Source organism: Schistocerca piceifrons, chromosome 2 (genome assembly GCF_021461385.2).
Source record: "Schistocerca piceifrons isolate TAMUIC-IGC-003096 chromosome 2, iqSchPice1.1, whole genome shotgun sequence".
NCBI lineage: Eukaryota > Metazoa > Arthropoda > Insecta > Orthoptera > Acrididae > Schistocerca > Schistocerca piceifrons.
Genome location: NC_060139.1, coordinates 306,057,327 through 306,076,128, shown reverse-complemented (window position 1 = coordinate 306,076,128; position 18,802 = coordinate 306,057,327). Strand labels below are relative to the sequence as shown.

Below are 18,802 nucleotides of genomic sequence, written 5' to 3'. Positions count from 1 at the left end.
AGCCCTCTCTGCTCTAACGTTCCCTCCTGGCGTGCCGGCGCTTGACTTTATGCCGGAACACATCCACATTGTTAAAGTATTGGAATGATGTTGGTGAGCAGAAGACTCTCATAGCATTTCCCAGTGATGATTCAGGCAACAGGACAAGCAGAACACATCTCCTCGAAAAAATACGGCCATAAAATAAATGATGCCACTAACCCGCACCACACAGCTACCTTTGCAGAATGAATTGGCAAGGTCGAAATAGGTGTAGATTTCTCATTGCCCATGTTCTGCAATTCTGCAAATTGACATATCCTTGGAGATGGAAATTGGCGTTGTCTGTCCACAGTATGTTCCGTGGCCATTCAGTGTCTACTTTCATGCAAGCAAGAAATTCCAGGGTGAACATTTTTCTTACTGCCAGGTCAGCAGGAAGCAACTCTTGAACATGGATGATTTTATACGGACAACATTGCTAGATGTTTCATAGGATTTTATACATCATGTTCACAGGCATGTCCAGTGTTCAAGCAGTTCCCCATGCACTGCATGTTTGCACACCTCTGCTCAGCCACTCCTGCAATGCTGGGGTCACTTCTTTGGAAGACGTTGGATCAAGTGCTTTCCCCCATTCCCGCATTACACTTCAAAAGAAACTGTCTTTTCGATTTTTGTAATTATTTTCTCCAGAATCTTAGCAGAAGTCAGACCAATGTCTTTTTTTCATATCCTTGAACGTCTGGAACATCTGTTGGGCTGCTGGCACACAGTCACCATTCTTGAAAAAGAGCTTTACCAAGAGCACACTATCTTTCATAGAGGCAGTCATATTGGGCGTCTAGCACGCAAACTGAGGAATAGCCGTGTGCTGCGAGTCTGATGCTTACAGCACCATTTGTTGGCCAGATTTTCGTTAATTCTTTTTTCCATGACGTTTCCCCTGCGTTACTAATATGCTGTTTAGTTTTCATGTCATCTGAGCAGTGATCCTCTTTCTACAGCGGTTTTAAAATGGAACTTTAATCATAGACTTCCTGTATTTTCATGGCTTGCCACTGCACATTCACCACACTACAAAGCCAATTCGTTTTTCTCATGAGTCAAGTACATTAATCACCCCCCCCCCCCCAAAAAAAATAGCTGAGGAAATTGTAAATAATATCTTTCAGAAAATTATTCAGCGGTTCTCTGCAAATGGACTCTCATTAAATTTTGATAAAGTTCAGTATATACAGTTCTGTTCAAAAGATGACACAACGCCATTAATAAATACAGAGTTCGAACAGAAGTTGTAGCAAGGCAGAATATTCAAAAATTTTTGGATGCGTGAATCAATAGGGATTGAATTATGCTATTAGGGTTATTGCATTGTAGATATTATGGGTGCAAACTAACTTTGGCACCGAAATGTGAAAATTATGCCCTAGAAATGTCTTTAGTCACTTACGAAATGGCATCAAAACTCTGACAGATAGCCAACCAGCATTTAAAAACAAATTAGCTCCTTCTATTCAATGACATAAATTATTGATTTCAGAATTATAAAAAAATTATGAAACCTTTGGTTCAACTGTCACGTTCCACATAGTTGCGAAGCATCGTATCTATGGTCCATTGAACAAATGTTAATCTGTTCTAATCTAACATTGCACACATCTCATCCTCCCACCTCTCCATGTTCAGCTCTATCCTCTCCCTGTGCAGGAAATATGGAGAATTTATTTATCCGAATCTGTATTCGTTAATGTTATAGTGTGAACTTCCACATCCCAGAGACTCCTCTCCAAGGGATCCATGGAAAACGATAAATGTAATGTAGTGCCATATGGAGAAAATGTCACACCAGTGTAACCGAGACTAAACCGTAGAAATTACGAACTATTCACAGAGAGAATTTAAACTAGTCACACACCGTTAGTCTGTCTCTAAGGCTCTTAACACAATTTCTTCCACTACGGATTACGTTGATGGTTCTGAGGTAGTGACTGACGCAGAATTATATTTCTCATTTAATGAAAATTACTTATGACCCGAATTTGTTGTAATGTGCTTGGATAAAATTTTAGCTTACTATAATTAAAAAAACGTATGCATATCATTACTTTTTGTTTTACTTTTGTATACATGTATATGAACGATTATTTTTAAAGTGAGAGGGACATTGTCTCTAATATGGGAACTTTTGTTTTCGAGCAGATGGCTGCAATGTGCATTGGCATTGGCCGAAGTTTCGACTGCTGGAGGGGGTGGATGTTTGATTGTTTGTTATGAATAGTGAAGTGGTGTTGTGTATGGGTTAATTATTTGTTGACGGATAACTATTTTATAATTTTGGGGCTGGCATAAGGAAACATTCTTCGTATAGGATCATTCTGCCATTTGCACTAATGTCGTGGTTTCAGAAACTTTCAGTACGTTCTTTACAAAATGTTGTATGTGGACTGAATCAGTTCCTCAAACCCCTTGAAAATGTGCCAGTAAGATGTAAATCAAAAGTGAGTCACCTTGAAGTTCCAAAACCAGGAGTAAAAGGAAAATCATACCGTCGGATAGTTCATTACGAAGAAAAGTATACTGTTAAGCCTCTCAGAGTCACAAATTTGGGTGGACGTGATCCAGTTACAGGTATAGTTTGCTTGAAGTTCTCTTGTTGATTGGAGTAAATGAAATGAATTACTGAGTGAGTATAATAAAACACAAAAAATCTGAGCGTATTCTAGATATCTTCCATTGATAATTAACCGTACATTGTGTGTTGTCGTAGCAATGGATAGCTCATACACTAACACTCACTGTGCCCTTTGCTGTTGTGTTTAACCAACCAGCTTCATGTCGTTCATTAGAACGTAGTATTCATCGCTTGAATGAAGTGTATTTCCCATAGAGGATCTATCGGTTTGCTATTGGATACCTTCACAGCATTAGGCCTTCTGCATGGTACTTACCAAAAACATTTCACTAAACTGAACTGGAATTGATTACATACATTAATTAAGATCTAATGTTCTCATTGCTACAATCAATAATCACACACACACACACACACACACACACACACACACACACACACAGCAAAAATTGCTAGACTAGATTTTCAAGTTTATGATGCATTATAAGTAGTGTGTAAACCTAAATCTGTTGACATTTTGAATAATGAGGAATGTTTGATACTTACCACTGTCTTTGATCAGTGATGTAGGAAATGTGCGACAAATGTTGTAAACAGTGTGCTAATTAAAATTTCATATATTCAGTGATTTCTTTCAAATGGACTAAGCTACAGATCAGTCTCACCACAACCAAGATGTTTCACTTTCACATTTGTTGGATTTTACCAACTCACAACCAAACTATTATAACCTAGATGTCAGTCTAAGCTTCAGATCAGTCAGTCCCCACAACCAGGTGTTTTGTTCTACATTCTTTGGATTCACACACTAACAACTAACTGTGAAAATAGGGACCAAAGGTGATGTCACAGCAGCCATTATCATTATGTCACTGGTGGAAGCTGATGACTAATGTAAAGTATTCCTCTTAATATGTTTTTTTTTATTTATTTTTTTTTTTTATTCCGGCCCTAAATATGAAAGAGTAAAGTAATTATGGAAATTATTTTAGCTTCTTTCAATTTAGTATTGTAGCTTGGCATCAGCTGAACCTACCGAAACCGCATGCCGGATTTGTCCCCTAGCGTAATGCTGTTGTGACATATTATGTCATATGTGCTCATGCGTAAAGAGAACAGGATGCTGACAATTTCTTTTGCTGCTGTATTAGTTTTTGAATTTTAGGTTCCGGGGACACTCTGATCTGTAGCATAGATCTCAGGTTGAAAGGGAACAGTATGGTTATGAGTTGGTGAAGTGGTATTGAGTGCTTCATTAAATCTGTAATCTGAATGTCATTTAAACTGAAATTGATTTTTCTTATTAGCTACACCTAACAAAGAATTTTGAGTACCATGGGGTATATATTTAAACAATAACTGTAGCACCTTCCACCTTTTTGATTTCTGGAACTTCATACGGAAATACTGCAAGTGCTGATATCACTGAGTTATTACAAATTATACAGATTACATTTATTAAAGTCAAAGATTTTGAGAGGGAAGCTGTAGATGAAACAGTAGTAAGACAGGGTTGTAGCCTATCTAGCTTAAAAGCTAGTGTGAATACTGTTTTCTAAAAGATGTTTCTCTGCCCCATGCATCAGCCCGCTTAAGAGGAGTGGTTGCCTTCCCCATATTTTACATAATTTTTTATCCAACAATTTCCATTATTATTATTATTATTATTATTATTATTATTACTATACACTGAGTGACAAGTCATAGAATGATGATATGCGTGTATACGGATGGCGTTAGTATAGCATACACAAGGTATGAAAGGGCAGTGCATTGGCGGTGCTGTCATTTGCACACTCAGGAGATTCATGTGAAAAGGTTCCCAATGTGATTATGGCTGCACGATGGGAATTGATAGATTTTGAATGCAGAATGGTAGTTGGAGCTAGATGCAGAGAACATCCCATTTCATAAATCGTTAGGGAAATCAACATTCATAGGTCCGCAGTCTCAAGAGTGTGCTGAGAATATCTGATTGAAGCATTACCTCTCACTGAGGAAAATGCACTAGCTGATGGCGTTTTGCCTTTGCTAACAGACATCACCACCTGCAGGGCCTCTCCTGGGCTTGTGCATATTAGATGGACCGTACATAACTGGTAAACCATAGCCAGGTCAGATGAGTTCCAATTCAATTTGAAAAAGTAATGGCAGGGTTCAAGTGTGGCGCAGATCACACGAAGCCATGGACCAAAGTTGTTGAAAAGGCACTGTGCAAGCTGGTGGTGGTGGCTCCATAATGGTATGGACTGTGTTTACATGGAATGGAGTGGGTCCTTTGGTCCAACTGAACCTATCATTGATTGAAAATGGTTCTGTTCGGCTATGTGCAGACCATTTGCAGCCATTCATGGACTTTTGAAACAACAGTGGAATTTTTATGGATGCCAATGCACCATGTCACCAGGCCACAATTGCTTGTGATTGGTTTGAAGAATATTCTGGACAATTCGAGCAAATGAGTTGGCCACCTAGATCACCCAGAACCCTTCAAACATTTGTGGAGCATAATTGGGAGGTCACTTCATGCACAAAATCCTGGGTTGATAACACCTTCATAGTTACGGACTGCTATAGAAGCAGTATGTCTGCAGGGGACTTCCAAGGAATTGTGTCCATGGCACACTGAGTTGTTGCACTACACTGGGCAAAAGGAGGTCTGACACAATATTAGGAGGTATTCAATGACTTTTGTCACATCAATGTAACATGTGCTTTATATGTAGTTAAAAATATTATGGGGATTTATGGTGAAAACTTGACAAATATCTAGGCTATGTGCAACATATGAATAAGGTATACATTTGTCATATTTTCAGTGCTTAAATGTGTTAATTTTTAATTATTATTGGGAACTTGTTGTTATTGATTATACTGATTTTACTGTTAAAAGCATATATTCATCTACCACTATACAATTTTGACACTGCCTCTAAACAAATCATATGATTTCAGGTCGCCTTGTTGCAAAGGGTATAGGTGGAGGAATTAAACACAAGTATCACTGGATTGATTGGAAAAGGATAGGCCCTTCTTCAGGGCCACCTCTGGTTGAAAGAGTTCTCCAGATTTTGGTTGATGGTTGCAGAACAGCACACATTGCTCTTGTTGGCAGTGGTGATAACCTTAGGTACATCCTAGCCACAGAAAACATGAAAGAAGGTGATCTCATAAAAACATCGTCAGAGATACCAAGGATTGCAGGTCTGTGTTGTAAATATAAATATATTTGTTGAATGCTGCTGATAATTGAATGTTAATTTGGTTCTGTTTGTTAGTTTCATATTCTATGGATAATTTTTCAAGATAAGTTGGAATGTAAAAGACTCATTCCACATCATTACATCGCATACTAATTTTTGAATATGATTACATTCAAAAAATTTATAAGATTATTTATTAATGTACACATCTGAATTAATGATTCTCATCCACATTACGATAAGAGAAAATTCTTCTACATAGTAGAAAGAGTTGTCAAGAAGATACTTTTTTGGTTTGTTTTCAAAGCTGTCTGTTAACCATTTTATATCCTTGGATAAGGGATCAAACATTTTTATTGCAACATAGTGCACCCCTTTTTCTGCTAACCTTGATGTGGAGTAATGAATGTCATTTATCTTTCCAATATTGTAAATATGTACAGCATTGTTCCTTTTGAAATGTAGTGCATTATTTGCAACAAACTTCATGAGGGAATAAATATACTGTGAAGCAGTAGTCAGAATACCCAACTCATTAAGCAGATGTCTACAAGATGATCATGGGTGGGCACCAGTATTGCCCTTAGAGCAACGAAGACTTCATTTCTTAAAGATTAGTTATCCCAGAACATTGTTCCATGCGACATTATTGAATGAAAATATGCAAAGTAAGTCAACTCACTGATTTATCTATCCACCAAGGTTTGCAATGATTCTGACTGCAAACGTGGCTGAAGTAAGGTGATTTAGTAGTTGCAAAAAATGTGCTTTTTCCAGTTTAAATTTTCGTAAATATGGACACCTAAGAATTTTGAAATTTACGCCCTGTTTATTATTTCCTCAACATGTGTCAATATATTGTGTCTTTTTAAAATTGGTGTTGAGAGCATTCCCAGAAAACCAATCAATGATACTTTTAAGAACATCGTTTACCATTTCTTCTCTTTCTGTATGTATGCAAGATCTGATTACAATACTAGTGTCATCTGCAAAAAGAACTAATTCTGCTTGTTGTATACCGGTATTAGAAGGAAGATTGTATACATGCAAGTACTATATAGCCAACAAGGGGAGGGTACTTTAAATAACAAGGTGCAAGTGCAGGAACCGCTGGCAATCCTTTCCCCATCCACGAAATCTTTTTGATCGTTGCTGAAGACTTTTGTAATGTCTCTTTATACATGGGTCTCATCATCTTAACATAACATACTAACAATGGCTACACATTCCTTCAGTATACTATTATGTCATTTACAAGTCTGAATACAATTAAAAATTACAGTAACTGTTATGTCATTTGATGTACTAATTGTTGTTTGAAGTGAAAAATATATTACTTAGCAATCACAAACTTTTTCATAAATAACGTCCTGATGAGTTATTTATAAAAAGTGATACTCTGTTGAGTGTTTTGTTCAAATGATTAGTAACATGGCACAAATGTGCTTAAAGATAAAAGAAAATCTGTTTGCAACATGAAGGTTGTTCTGAATACTGCAGTGCTTTACTAGGTACAGTTCTGATGGAGTGTGTATGCTTCTTGTCTCCCTTTAATGTTTGAACAGACTGACCCAGATTGTTATAGGAGACTTGCCATGTAACTTGATCTCAGAACAAAAAATACACTCATGTTCAGAAAAAAAAAATCATCCACTTCTCCACCTACCTTTGACAAATGTGCAGAAACATGCTAGATCATAGTGGTGTGTGGAACGGCATCACTGGGGACAGGAATGGCATCAGATTGTGTTTTTAGATGAATCGCAGTTCTGTTTGTTTGAAAATGATGGCTGCATTTTTGTTCTCCAGACAGGGGGAGCGGTATCACAGTGACTGCATTTCCACAAGACATGCAGCGCCAACTCAAGGCCGTATGGTAAGGAGTGCTATTGAGTACAACCACAAATCACAGTTGGTGCATGTCCAGGGCACTGTGAGCAGTGTGACCCACGTGAATGACATCCTGCAACCTGTAACATACCCTTTCTGCACGACATTCCAGACACCATTCTTCAGCAAGACAATGCATAAACACTTGCCTTCTTGGTGTCACAGGATGTTAGCCTTTTGCCCTGGCCCACCATATCACCAGACCTGCCACTAACTGAAAATGTGTGGGATGTGGTGAAACGACAAGTGCAGTGCTCTGACCCAGTGCCATCCACCACAGATGAACTTTGGAACCAGGTGAATGCAGCATGGATGGTTTCACTACAGGATACCATTTGCACCTTATTTGTATCAATGCCATCACACATGGAACAAGTTATTAGAGCTCATGGCAGACCATTTAGCTACTAGGCAACAGGACACATGCTGAACTGAGGTGACTGAAATGCTAATCATTTCTGCAGAACATATTAATGTGCACGTACTGTGAATATGAATGTCCCATCTCTAGTTGTTCAAGGTGCTCTGTTTTTTCTGAACATGAGTGTATTTTCTATTTTAAGGAAGGGAGGGGGAAAATTTGAGTACAAGTTCTCTTTGTGAATGCAACATATTTTTTGGTGTTCATAGGAGCTTTAAAACCTGAAAATTGCTTCCATAATTTAATCTTCTAATATTGGGACATACATGATATGCATCATACCAAACAGCTCTGCAACTCAACAGTAAGACTGTGACATACCCAATTGCAGTTACGTGACGCTATCCAATTAGCTTCTGAAAAATGCCTGTAACAGGCAGGAAAATACAGGGGATTAGTATTAAAAAGTTGCAGAACAGGTGGGTGGAGGAAACAAGAAAGAGAGGAGTACTCCTCGTTATATTATGTAGAATGTCTAACATTGCTAACTCTATGCATTACTTTAACCACTAGCAGTATGGTAAGACCACTTTGGGAGGTCACGTAAACCCAGGACTAAATGGTCTGGTTTTTCCCTCTTCCAACATTAATTGCTGTTATTGCTCAGGTAGCCATCCCACACAAAGTATAGATACTCCACTGTTCATTGGAGAGAGTGTTGTTGTTGTTGTGGTCTTCAGTCCTGAGACTGGTTTGATGCAGCTCTCCATGCTACTCTATCCTGTGCAAGCTTCTTCATCTCCCAGTACCTACTGCAACCTACATCCTTCTGAATCTGCTTAGTGTATTGATCTCTTGGTCTCCCTCTACGATTTTTACCCTCCACGCTGCCCTCCAATGCTAAATTTGTGATCCATTGATGCCTCAAAACATGTCCTACCAACCGATCCCTTCTTCTAGTCAAGTTGTGCCACAAACTTCTCTTCTCCCTAATCCTATTCAATACCTCCTCATTAGTTACGTGATCTACCCACCTTATCTTCAGCATTCTTCTGTAGCACCACATTTCGAAAGCTTCTATTCTCTTCTTGTCCAAACTGGTTATCGTGCATGTTTCACTTCCATACATGGCTACACTCCATACAAATACTTTCAGAAACGACTTCCTCACACTTAAATCTATACTCGATGTTAACAAATTTCTCTTCTTCAGAAACGATTTCCTTGCCATTGCCAGTCTACATTTTATATCCTCTCTACTTAGACCATCATCAGTTATTTTACTCCCTAAATAGCAAAACTCCTTTACTACTTTAAGTGTCTCATTTCCTAATCTAATTCCCTCAGCATCACCTGATTTAATTTGACTACATTCCATTATCCTCGTTTTGCTTTTGTTGATGTTCGTCTTATATCCTCCTTTCAAGACACTGTCCATTCCGTTCAACTGCTCTTCCAAGTCCTTTGCTGTCTCTGACAGAATTACAATGTCATCGGCGAACTTCAAAGTTTTTACTTCTTCTCCATGAATTTTAATACCTACTCCAAATTTTTCTTTTGTGTCCTTTACTGCTTGCTCAATATACAGATTGAATAACATCGGGGAGAGGCTACAACCCTGTCTCACTCCTTTCCCAACCACTGCTTCCCTTTCATGCCCCTCGACTCTTATAACTGCCATCTGGTTTCTATACAAATTGTAAATAGCCTTTCGCTCCCTGTATTTTACCCCTGCCACCTTTAGAATTTGAAAGAGAGTATTCCAGTCAACATTGTCAAAAGCTTTCTCTAAGTCTACAAATGCTAGAAACGTAGGTTTGCCTTTTCTTAATCTTTCTTCTAAGATAAGTCGTAAGGTTAGTATTGCCTCACGTGTTCCAACATTTCTACGGAATCCAAACTGATCTTCCCCGAGGTCCGCTTCTACCAGTTTTTCCATTCGTCTGTAAAGAATTCGCGTTAGTATTTTACAGCTGTGACTTATTAAACTGATAGTTCGGTAATTTTCACATCTGTCAACACCTGCTTTCTTTGGGATTGGAATTATTATATTCTTCTTGAAGTCTGTGGGTATTTCGCCTGTCTCATACATCTTGCTCACCAGATGGTAGAGTTTTGTCATGACTGGCTCTCCCAAGGCCATCAGTAGTTCTAATGGAATGTTGTCTACTCCCGGGGCCTTGTTTCGACTCAGGTCTTTCAGTGCTCTGTCAAACTCTTCATGCAGTATCTTATCTCCCATTTCATCTTCATCTACATCCTCTTCCATTTCCATAATATTGTCCTCAAGTACATTGCCCTTGTATAAACCCTCTATATACTCCTTCCACCTTTCTGCCTTCCCTTCTTTGCTTAGAACTGGGTTGCCATCTGAGCTCTTGATATTCATACAAGTGGTTCTCTTCTCTCCAAAGGTCTCTTTAATTTTCCTGTAGGCGGTATCTATCTTACCCCTAGTGAGACAAGCCTCTACATCCTTACATTTGTCCTCTAGCCATCCCTGCTTAGCCATTTTGCACTTCCTGTCGATCTCAATTTTGAGACGTTTGTATTCCTTTTTGCCTGCTTCATTTACTGCATTTTTGTATTTTCTCCTTTCATCAATTAAATTCGATATTTCTTCTGTTACCCAAAGATTTCTATTAGCCCTCGTCTTTTTACCTACTTGATTCTCTGCTGCCTTCACTACTTCATCCCTCAGAGCTACCCATTCTTCTTCTACTGTATTTCTTTCCCCATTCCTGTCAATTGTTCCCTTATGCTCTCCCTGAAACTCTCTACAACCTCTGGTTCTTTCAGTTTATCCAGGTCCCATCTCCTTAAATTCCCACCTTTTTGCAGTTTCTTCAGTTTCAATCTGCAGTTCATAACCAATAGATTGTGGTCAGAATCCACATCTGCCCCTGGAAATGTCTTACAATTTAAAACCTGGTTCCTAAATCTCTGTCTCACCATTATATAATCTATCTGATACCTTTTAGTATCTCCAGGATTCTTCCAGGTATACAACCTTCTTTTATGATTCTTGAGCCAAGTGTTAGCTATGATTTATGCTCTGTGCAATATTCTACAAGGTGGCTTCCTCTTTCATTTCTTCCCCCCAATCCATATTCACCTACTATGTTTCCTTCTCTCCCTTTTCCTACTGACGAATTCCAGTCACCCATGACTATTAAATTTTCGTCTCCCTTCACTACCTGAATAATTTCTTTTATCTCGTCATACATTTCATCAATTTCTTCATCATCTGCAGAGCTAGTTGGCATATAAACTTGTACTACTGTAGTAGGCATGGGCTTTGTGTCTATCTTGGGCACAATAATGTGTTCACTATGCTGTTTGTAGTAGCTAACCCGCACTCCTATTTTTTTATTCATTATTAAACCTACTCCTGCATTACCCCTATTTGATTTTGTATTTATAACCCTGTAATCACCTGACCACAAGTCTTGTTCCTCCTGCCACCGAACTTCACTAATTCCCACTATATCTAACTTTAACCTATCCATTTCCCTTTTTAAATTTTCTAACCTACCTGCCCAATTAAGGGATCTGACATTGCACGCTCCGATCCGTAGAATGCCAGTTTTCTTTCTCCTGATAACGACGTCCTCTTGAGTAGTCCCCGCCCGGAGATCCGAATGGGGGACTATTTTACCTCCGGAATATTTTACCCAAGAGGACGCCATCATCATTTAATCATACAGTAAAGCTGCATGTCCTCGGGAAAAATTACGGCTGTAGTTTCCCCTTGCTTGCAGCCGTTCGCAGTACCAGCACAGCAAGGCCGTTTTGGTTAATGTTACAAGGCCAGATCAGTCAATCATCCAGACTGTTGCCCCTGCAACTACTGAAAAGGAGAGAGTAAAGAGCAGAAAATAAAGGTACACACACACACACACACACACACACACACACACACACACACACACACACAGAGAGAGAGAGAGAGAGAGAGAGAGAGAGAGAGAGAGAGAGAGAGAGAGAGAGAGAGACAGGAAGATGAAGTAGATACTAGTACTTATATTTACAAGCATCCTTCCCAGATTGCATTAGTAACCAGGTCAGACATTTCTGTAAAGCAGCTGCAGTGGTCATTAGTGTGAGAGTCACCCGGTCCAATCCATTACTCAGGAGGCAGACAACTCAAAACAATGCTTCTACGAAATCACCACATCCCTCATCAAAGATTGAGATAGCTGTGATTAAAACCAATTGCAAAGCAAAGAAGGAAGAGTAAGACTTCAGGAATATAGTTTCTGAATGTATTTTCCTCAGATCCTCTGGAGTGTGGTCTCTGGAATGTAGAAAGGATGTGTATGGAATACATTATTATTACCGACAGGGGTGGTGCAGTGGTTAGCACACTGCACTTACATTCAGGAGGATGATGGTTCAAATCCTTATCCTGCCAACCAGATTTAGTTTTGCATGACTTCCCTAAACGATTGCAGGCAGCTGCCATGAGGGTGCCTTTGAAAGGAACATTAAGAGCATATGTTCCATCTCTAATGAACTTGATGTCAATGAGACATTAAATCTTAATCCTCCTTCCTTCCTTCCTACTTAACATAATTATTGCAAGTATACTTCAACAACAAAGCTTTTGTTAAGCAAAACTTGTTCTCAATTAAATCACAGACAGTAATAATTCCTGACTCTTCTGGAAAAAATACAAAACAAAAGAAATGTGGAAGTGATTACCTCATGGCCAATACAGTACTTTGAATGTTTGTTGAATAACTCAAGTCAATGCTGGAGAACACTGTTTGTAGTTTGAACTGGGAACCGCTTGGATATGAAACACACTATTGGTGCACCCATATTGTTCTCGATTTGTTCACTTAGACAACAGTTGGTGGAAAGGCGAACAAAGACAGTACTGCATCAGGCAGACAGCGATGGCTGAACTTCACTGGTGGGTAACAGCAATCTCTGAATCACAGTCCAGTAGAAAATCATGAAGTGCAGGGGCATCATCAGTACCATATTTTATGGGCAATAACACACATTTTTTTCTTCAAAAAATTGCCTCCAAAATTCAGATGCATCTTATACTTGAAATTAATATAAAAATGTCAGTGTTCTATTTAAAATTTCCACCAGTCTTAAAAATGGCCATATAATCAATGATACAGGAAACCTATCACTATCAGGCAACATTGGATTCAACTGGCAGCAGCAGTGCACCAGTGCAATGAACATGAGTTGTGAGGATTCACAAGCTTGCTAAAACTATCTCCCTTCCACCTCGCCATCACAAACCCAGAACACTGTCTAGCCTTTGATGTGTTATTGCATTCTATGGTGCCAGTGAACTTGAATTGAAAGTGATTTGTATTATCGATAACAGTACAATATTTTTGTTAGTAGCTAGTTTTGCAGTGGAAAAAAAGTAAAAGGTATTCATATGATGGCTATAAATTAAAAGTACACTCGTGTTCAGAAGAAACAGGACCCCTTAAACAGCTAGAGATAGGATGTTCATATTCACAGGACATGTACATTAGTATGTTATGCAGAAATTATTAACATTTCACTCACCTCAGTTCAGCATGAGTCCTGTTGCCTAGCAGGCACAGGATCCACCAGTGGAACTGATAACTTGTTCCATGCGTGATGGCCTCAACACGATAAGGCGCGAATGGCGTCCTGTGGTATAGCCATGCATGCTGCATTCACCAGGTTCCAAAGTTCATCTGTGGTGGTAGGCATTGCGTCACAGCAGTGCACTCATCGCTTCACTGTATCCTAAACATTTTCAATTGGCAACACGCCAAGCCAGGGGAAGAATCTGGCAACCTGTGACACGAAGAAGGCACTTGTTCATGCAGCAACATGTGGTGATGCATTGTCTTGCTGGTGAATGGTGTTTGGGTGCTGTGCAGAAAGTGTGTGGCTACGGGTCACAGGATGTCATTCATGTAGGTCACAGTGACCTGGACAAGCACAAGTGTGATTTGTGGTTGTACCCAATAGTACGCTCCATCAGAAGGCCTTGAGTTGGCACTGTATGGTATGTGTGCATCTGCATGCACTGTGATGCCGCTCCCCGCCTGGAAACCCAAAATGCGGCCATTGTTTTCAAACAAACAGAGCCTGGATTCATCTGAAAACACTATCTGATGCCATTTCTGTCCTCAGTGACTTTGTTCCATACATTATTGCCATCTAGCATGTTTCTTCACATTCGTCAAAGGTAGGTGGAGAAGTTGTCACACATGTAACCCATGCCATAATAAACAGCAATGGACTGTCACCCCTGTTAGCGTACAATGTGTTCCACTGTTCTGCCAGAGGGAGGAGGACACAGATGTGGCTTGCAATGCCATTTGGTTAAGGTGTCGATCTTCTCTGGGGTTGGTCCGGATGGTGTAACCTGACCCATCTGACCTTCCACAAACCATTGTGCACACGCCCATTGCACTGCCGAAACACTTCGTCCCACATGAGCAGCAATTGCCCAGATGGATGAAATGTGTTCTCTCATGCCAATAATGCACCCTCTTTCATACTCACTGATTTAATGCTATTGTTTGTGTATACATCTGCAAGGCATCCTGCATGTCTGCTCAAGTCACATTGATTCAATACCTTTGGTTTATACTGACAGTGTGAGACATAGGCACATTTTACCAGTAGGTGGTGTGCACTGCAGTATCGATGTTGACCTTGAATCCGAGGGCCGACATGGTTCAAATACTAATCATTTCTGCAGAACATACTAATTTACACATCCTGTGAATGTGAATGTCCTATCTCTAGTTATTCAAGATGTTCTGTTTTCTTTTTTCTTTTTCTTTTCTGAACACAAGTGTAATAGCACATGCAGACGACCATGGAAACAGAGCAGCTGAGTGAGCTCTAGCCCTTCACCAACAGAAAAAAACTGTTCGCGATTGGTGGGCTAGGGGGAAAAAAAAGAGAGGGAGACTAAATGTGAAAATAGAGGACTGAATGCAAATTGGCCAAAACTAGGTGATGACATATTGAAATGGATTCAAGGACACAGTTAAAATGGCTTTGGAATTAGTACAAAAATTGTTCAAATACACACTCATAAGCTAGTGCTACAGTGGAACTTAACAGACATTAAGGATGGAGTTGGTTGGTGCTACAGGTTTATGAAGTGTCGTGGACTTAGCGTGCAAACGAAAGCATTTCAGTAAATGTTACAAGAGTGTGAAGAAAAATTGTTATCTTTCCATTGCTTCATTATTCAACATTGAAAGGAAATCAGTGTATAACTAAGTGTACATATGCTGAACTCCTCTGACAGTTGATGTGCCGAGTAACAGGACTGTTGCCATGAAAGGTGCTACAACTGTAACTATAAAAACAAGTGGACATGAAAAAATGGTGCTACCCTGTTGTCCTTTCATGTTGTGCTGATGGTACTAAACTGAATCCAGTGATCATTTTCAAGTGCAAAAGAATTCCAAAAACTTCTGAAATATCACCAGGTGTTGCTATTCACATAAATGATAAGGGTTGGATGGATGAGGCTGGTGTGAAATTAGAGATTAACATAGTGTGAGAGAGAAGGAAAGGTGCTGTATTGAAGAATAGTTCTCTTCTTGTGCATGATCACCTTTGCAGTCATTTGAAAAATTCTGTGAAAGAGAAACTGAGACAGGGAAATACACAATTTGCTGTTATTCAGGGGGGACTTACTTCACAACTGCAACCTCTTGATGTCTCAATAAATAAGCCATTTAAAGTTTATATGATAGATGAATGAAACAAATGAACCTTGGGTGAAACCCGACAAACAACAACAACAACAACAACAACAAAGTTCACATGACGATTTTCAAGGATTTTAAAGTTCAGTTCGGTTTTATAAACTAAGAACTTTTCTTCTTTTGGTCAGGCTTTGTAGTCTAATAATAAAGATGGTAAAAATGATAAAAAAACTATGTAAAAATTAAGGTGATTCTTATATGCTGTAATGTCTTATAGCCTGTAAAATATGGTAAATGCACCAGATAACTTTGCTATAAACATCTTTTAGTTGACAAGTGAAACCATGATGGTCCGTGGCAGTCCTTACATCTATCATGGGTGTTGTGTTGTGTGATCTGGTGCTCTCAGATGTATCCTTCCACACAACATCTAATGACCTTGCCAGATCTATGCATTGAGCACTCCATCGATATGCTTGGTGGGATTACAATATTCCACCCCATTTGCATTGGCCCATAGGGTGGAACCACGTTGGACAAGTGGAGGGAGGACAAGGTGGGCATGGCCTGCTGCGAATGCTATGGTGTGGCTTCAGGTGCTGACAGTAGAGGAGCTGCTCCCATGTCTGGCACTGGAGAGGCAAGAAGTGATGGTGATTCAGACTTGAATCTTTCTGCTGCATCTGAAGAAAGCTGTGGGTCTAAAATCAGACCCAGCGCAGACTGGGGGATCTCCTCTGTATCACCTGTGTGCAAATCCACAAGGGTGATGTATGACGGCAGGAGAACAAGGAATGTCAGGTGCCCACCACCTGGGATGTTAGTGTAGAATTGGACCCTATATCTGCTGGTGTTGAGTTTTGGGGTCAGTGAGGTGTGCTGCCCTTGTCAGTGTGGCAGATCCAGAGTTGGAGCTTGCCCAGGATGGTGCAAGTGAGTGATGCCTCGAGGTGTGCCACCAGGAGCAGCTTGTGGTCTTACTAGAAGGTGATGAAGTCATGTATCCCGCCAGTCAGCCATATGTCCAAACGTGCACCCCCAGTTAGGGACATCCACCTTAAAATATGTGACTTCTTCTTCTTCTTCTTCTTCTTCTTCTTCTTCTTCTTGTGTCAGTAGAGGCTCCAACAGGTCTAGCAAGGAACAATGAGGGTGCCATGCCAGAGTTCTGCTGGGCTTCGATTTTGGATCAGTGTCACCTGGTAAGATGACAAAAAGGAAAGCAGTGCAGAATCGATAAATTTGGATGTTAGTAGTTTTTCTGTCTGTGGTTTCAGTGTTCACACAAAATGTTTGGCCCTGAAATTAGAGGAAGGGTGCAACAGAAGTGCAATAGTGTGCTTGATTCTTTTCTGGGTCCAAAACTGCTGAAAACCAGGGTTGCCAACTGCAGCCCATAGTCAGTGACAAGAATTCATTATGCTCCTTCAATAGAAAAAATAGAGGCCAGGGCATTAGAAGTGTTCCCCATTGTGGTCTGTTGCATTTTGATCTACTGAAATCAACCACATGGCCACATGGAATGGACCCATAAAATCCACGTGCACCCGATACCAAGGCTGGTTGGTAGGCGTATGCGACAGCTGCTGTTGACGTGGTGGTGCTGATTGCTATGTCTCAGAAGCTTGGCATGATTGAGCCTTGCATGCAGTATCCTCATTGGTACTTGACCAATACACATCACTGGGCCAGATTCTTCATTCTGGGAATGTCCCAGTGAGGCTGATGAAAGTGAAGTGATACGCAGGGTTACAGAACCTCCGCAATCACCATGACACCAACAGTCATTTTTTTCAGTTGCTAGATGCCGTTGAAAAGATGAAGTACATGACATTGTGAAAAGAAATAATGAAGATCCGGAGAGGCTTCTGAAGGAAGTGCCTCAGCCAGCCAGTTTGTACAAACTGGCAAAGATATCAAGTGAGCTTTGAAAAATTTTGGTACTACCAACTCTTTTAATGTAATGCATGACAAGAAGTTACAAGCCATTCCCAGACCTGGAGAAAACAAGGAAGCACTCAAAAAAATCCACTTATGCACATGAAATAGTATTCTGAATTGCATGGGCTGGTTGTTGAATAGAAAACCCAAAGGCTGTATAATCACCCAGCCCAAAAATATTTTCCACTGAGGGTTCTGCTACTACAAAAAAACAAAGGATGCTGATGACTTGCATATACATTAGCTGCAAAACCTTTCTGGCATAATATCGGAATTGTAAGATGAATGTAAATCCACAACTCAGCTGCTTCTGGTTTTAAGGGGGAGCCTCCAATCTGAGATATGTAGGACGATAAAGACAGAGGCCCTGGTGTCAAAAAGGAATAAAATTGGAATATCATGTATTGTTGCTTTCAACATACAGTGGCATGGTGATATCATTGTCCCGTTGTCTTTGTGATGGTTCTTATTTGCATCAGCACGTGTGACTGCTGACAATGCTGCCAGCTGTAACAAAAATCTAATGTACAACCTAATGAAAACACTGTTGACATGTGTCACTACAGTGTGGACAGCTGGATGTAAAATGGAGAGAGAAACAAATGGTACAACGAGGCAGTCTGTGAATATTTCGCAGGTGGAAAAACTGTTATGGTGCTGGGTTTGATTCCTGTCAAATGAGGACTACTTCAGCAATTTTGCAATTTCACAAACAAACACATTAGGTTATACTGCATTTGTTGATTGATTGAGATGACAGTTCTGGTATTTCACTGTCTGTGAAATTAGTAGCCTGAGCTGCTTGAGAAATCTCCAGTGCTCCAGCAGTGTGTAAAACTTCAACTAAAGAAAGATCTGACTGCTACAACACATGAGCACACACTTCACTGACTGGTGATAATCTAAGTGCTATATTGCATATTAATGGTACTGTGTACGATAGTTGACAAGAACATCTAAACTTGCATTTCTGCTCACTGTTGTTTTGTAGACAATAGGAAGACTCATTGTCATTCTGGAGCCTTAACATCACTTGCCTGGTAACGAGGTGCTACATGTTTCTAATACAACTGTCAGTCTTCTTGAGCTTCACTGAATGACTGAAAAG

General features: G+C 39.9%; 1 protein-coding gene across 1 annotated transcript in view; it reads left to right on the top strand.

Moving 5' to 3' along the window:
* Nucleotides 1-2,200: 2,200 nt before the first annotated feature.
* The window catches only part of LOC124777758 (39S ribosomal protein L2, mitochondrial), a 52,481-nt gene continuing 35,879 nt past the window's right edge, over nt 2,201-18,802 (top strand). The window contains exons 1-2 of the mRNA XM_047253260.1: nt 2,201-2,610; nt 5,570-5,818. Of these exons, the coding sequence (XP_047109216.1) occupies nt 2,373-2,610; nt 5,570-5,818 (487 nt within the window). The 5' untranslated portion in view covers nt 2,201-2,372. The remainder of the gene's footprint in view (nt 2,611-5,569; nt 5,819-18,802) is intronic.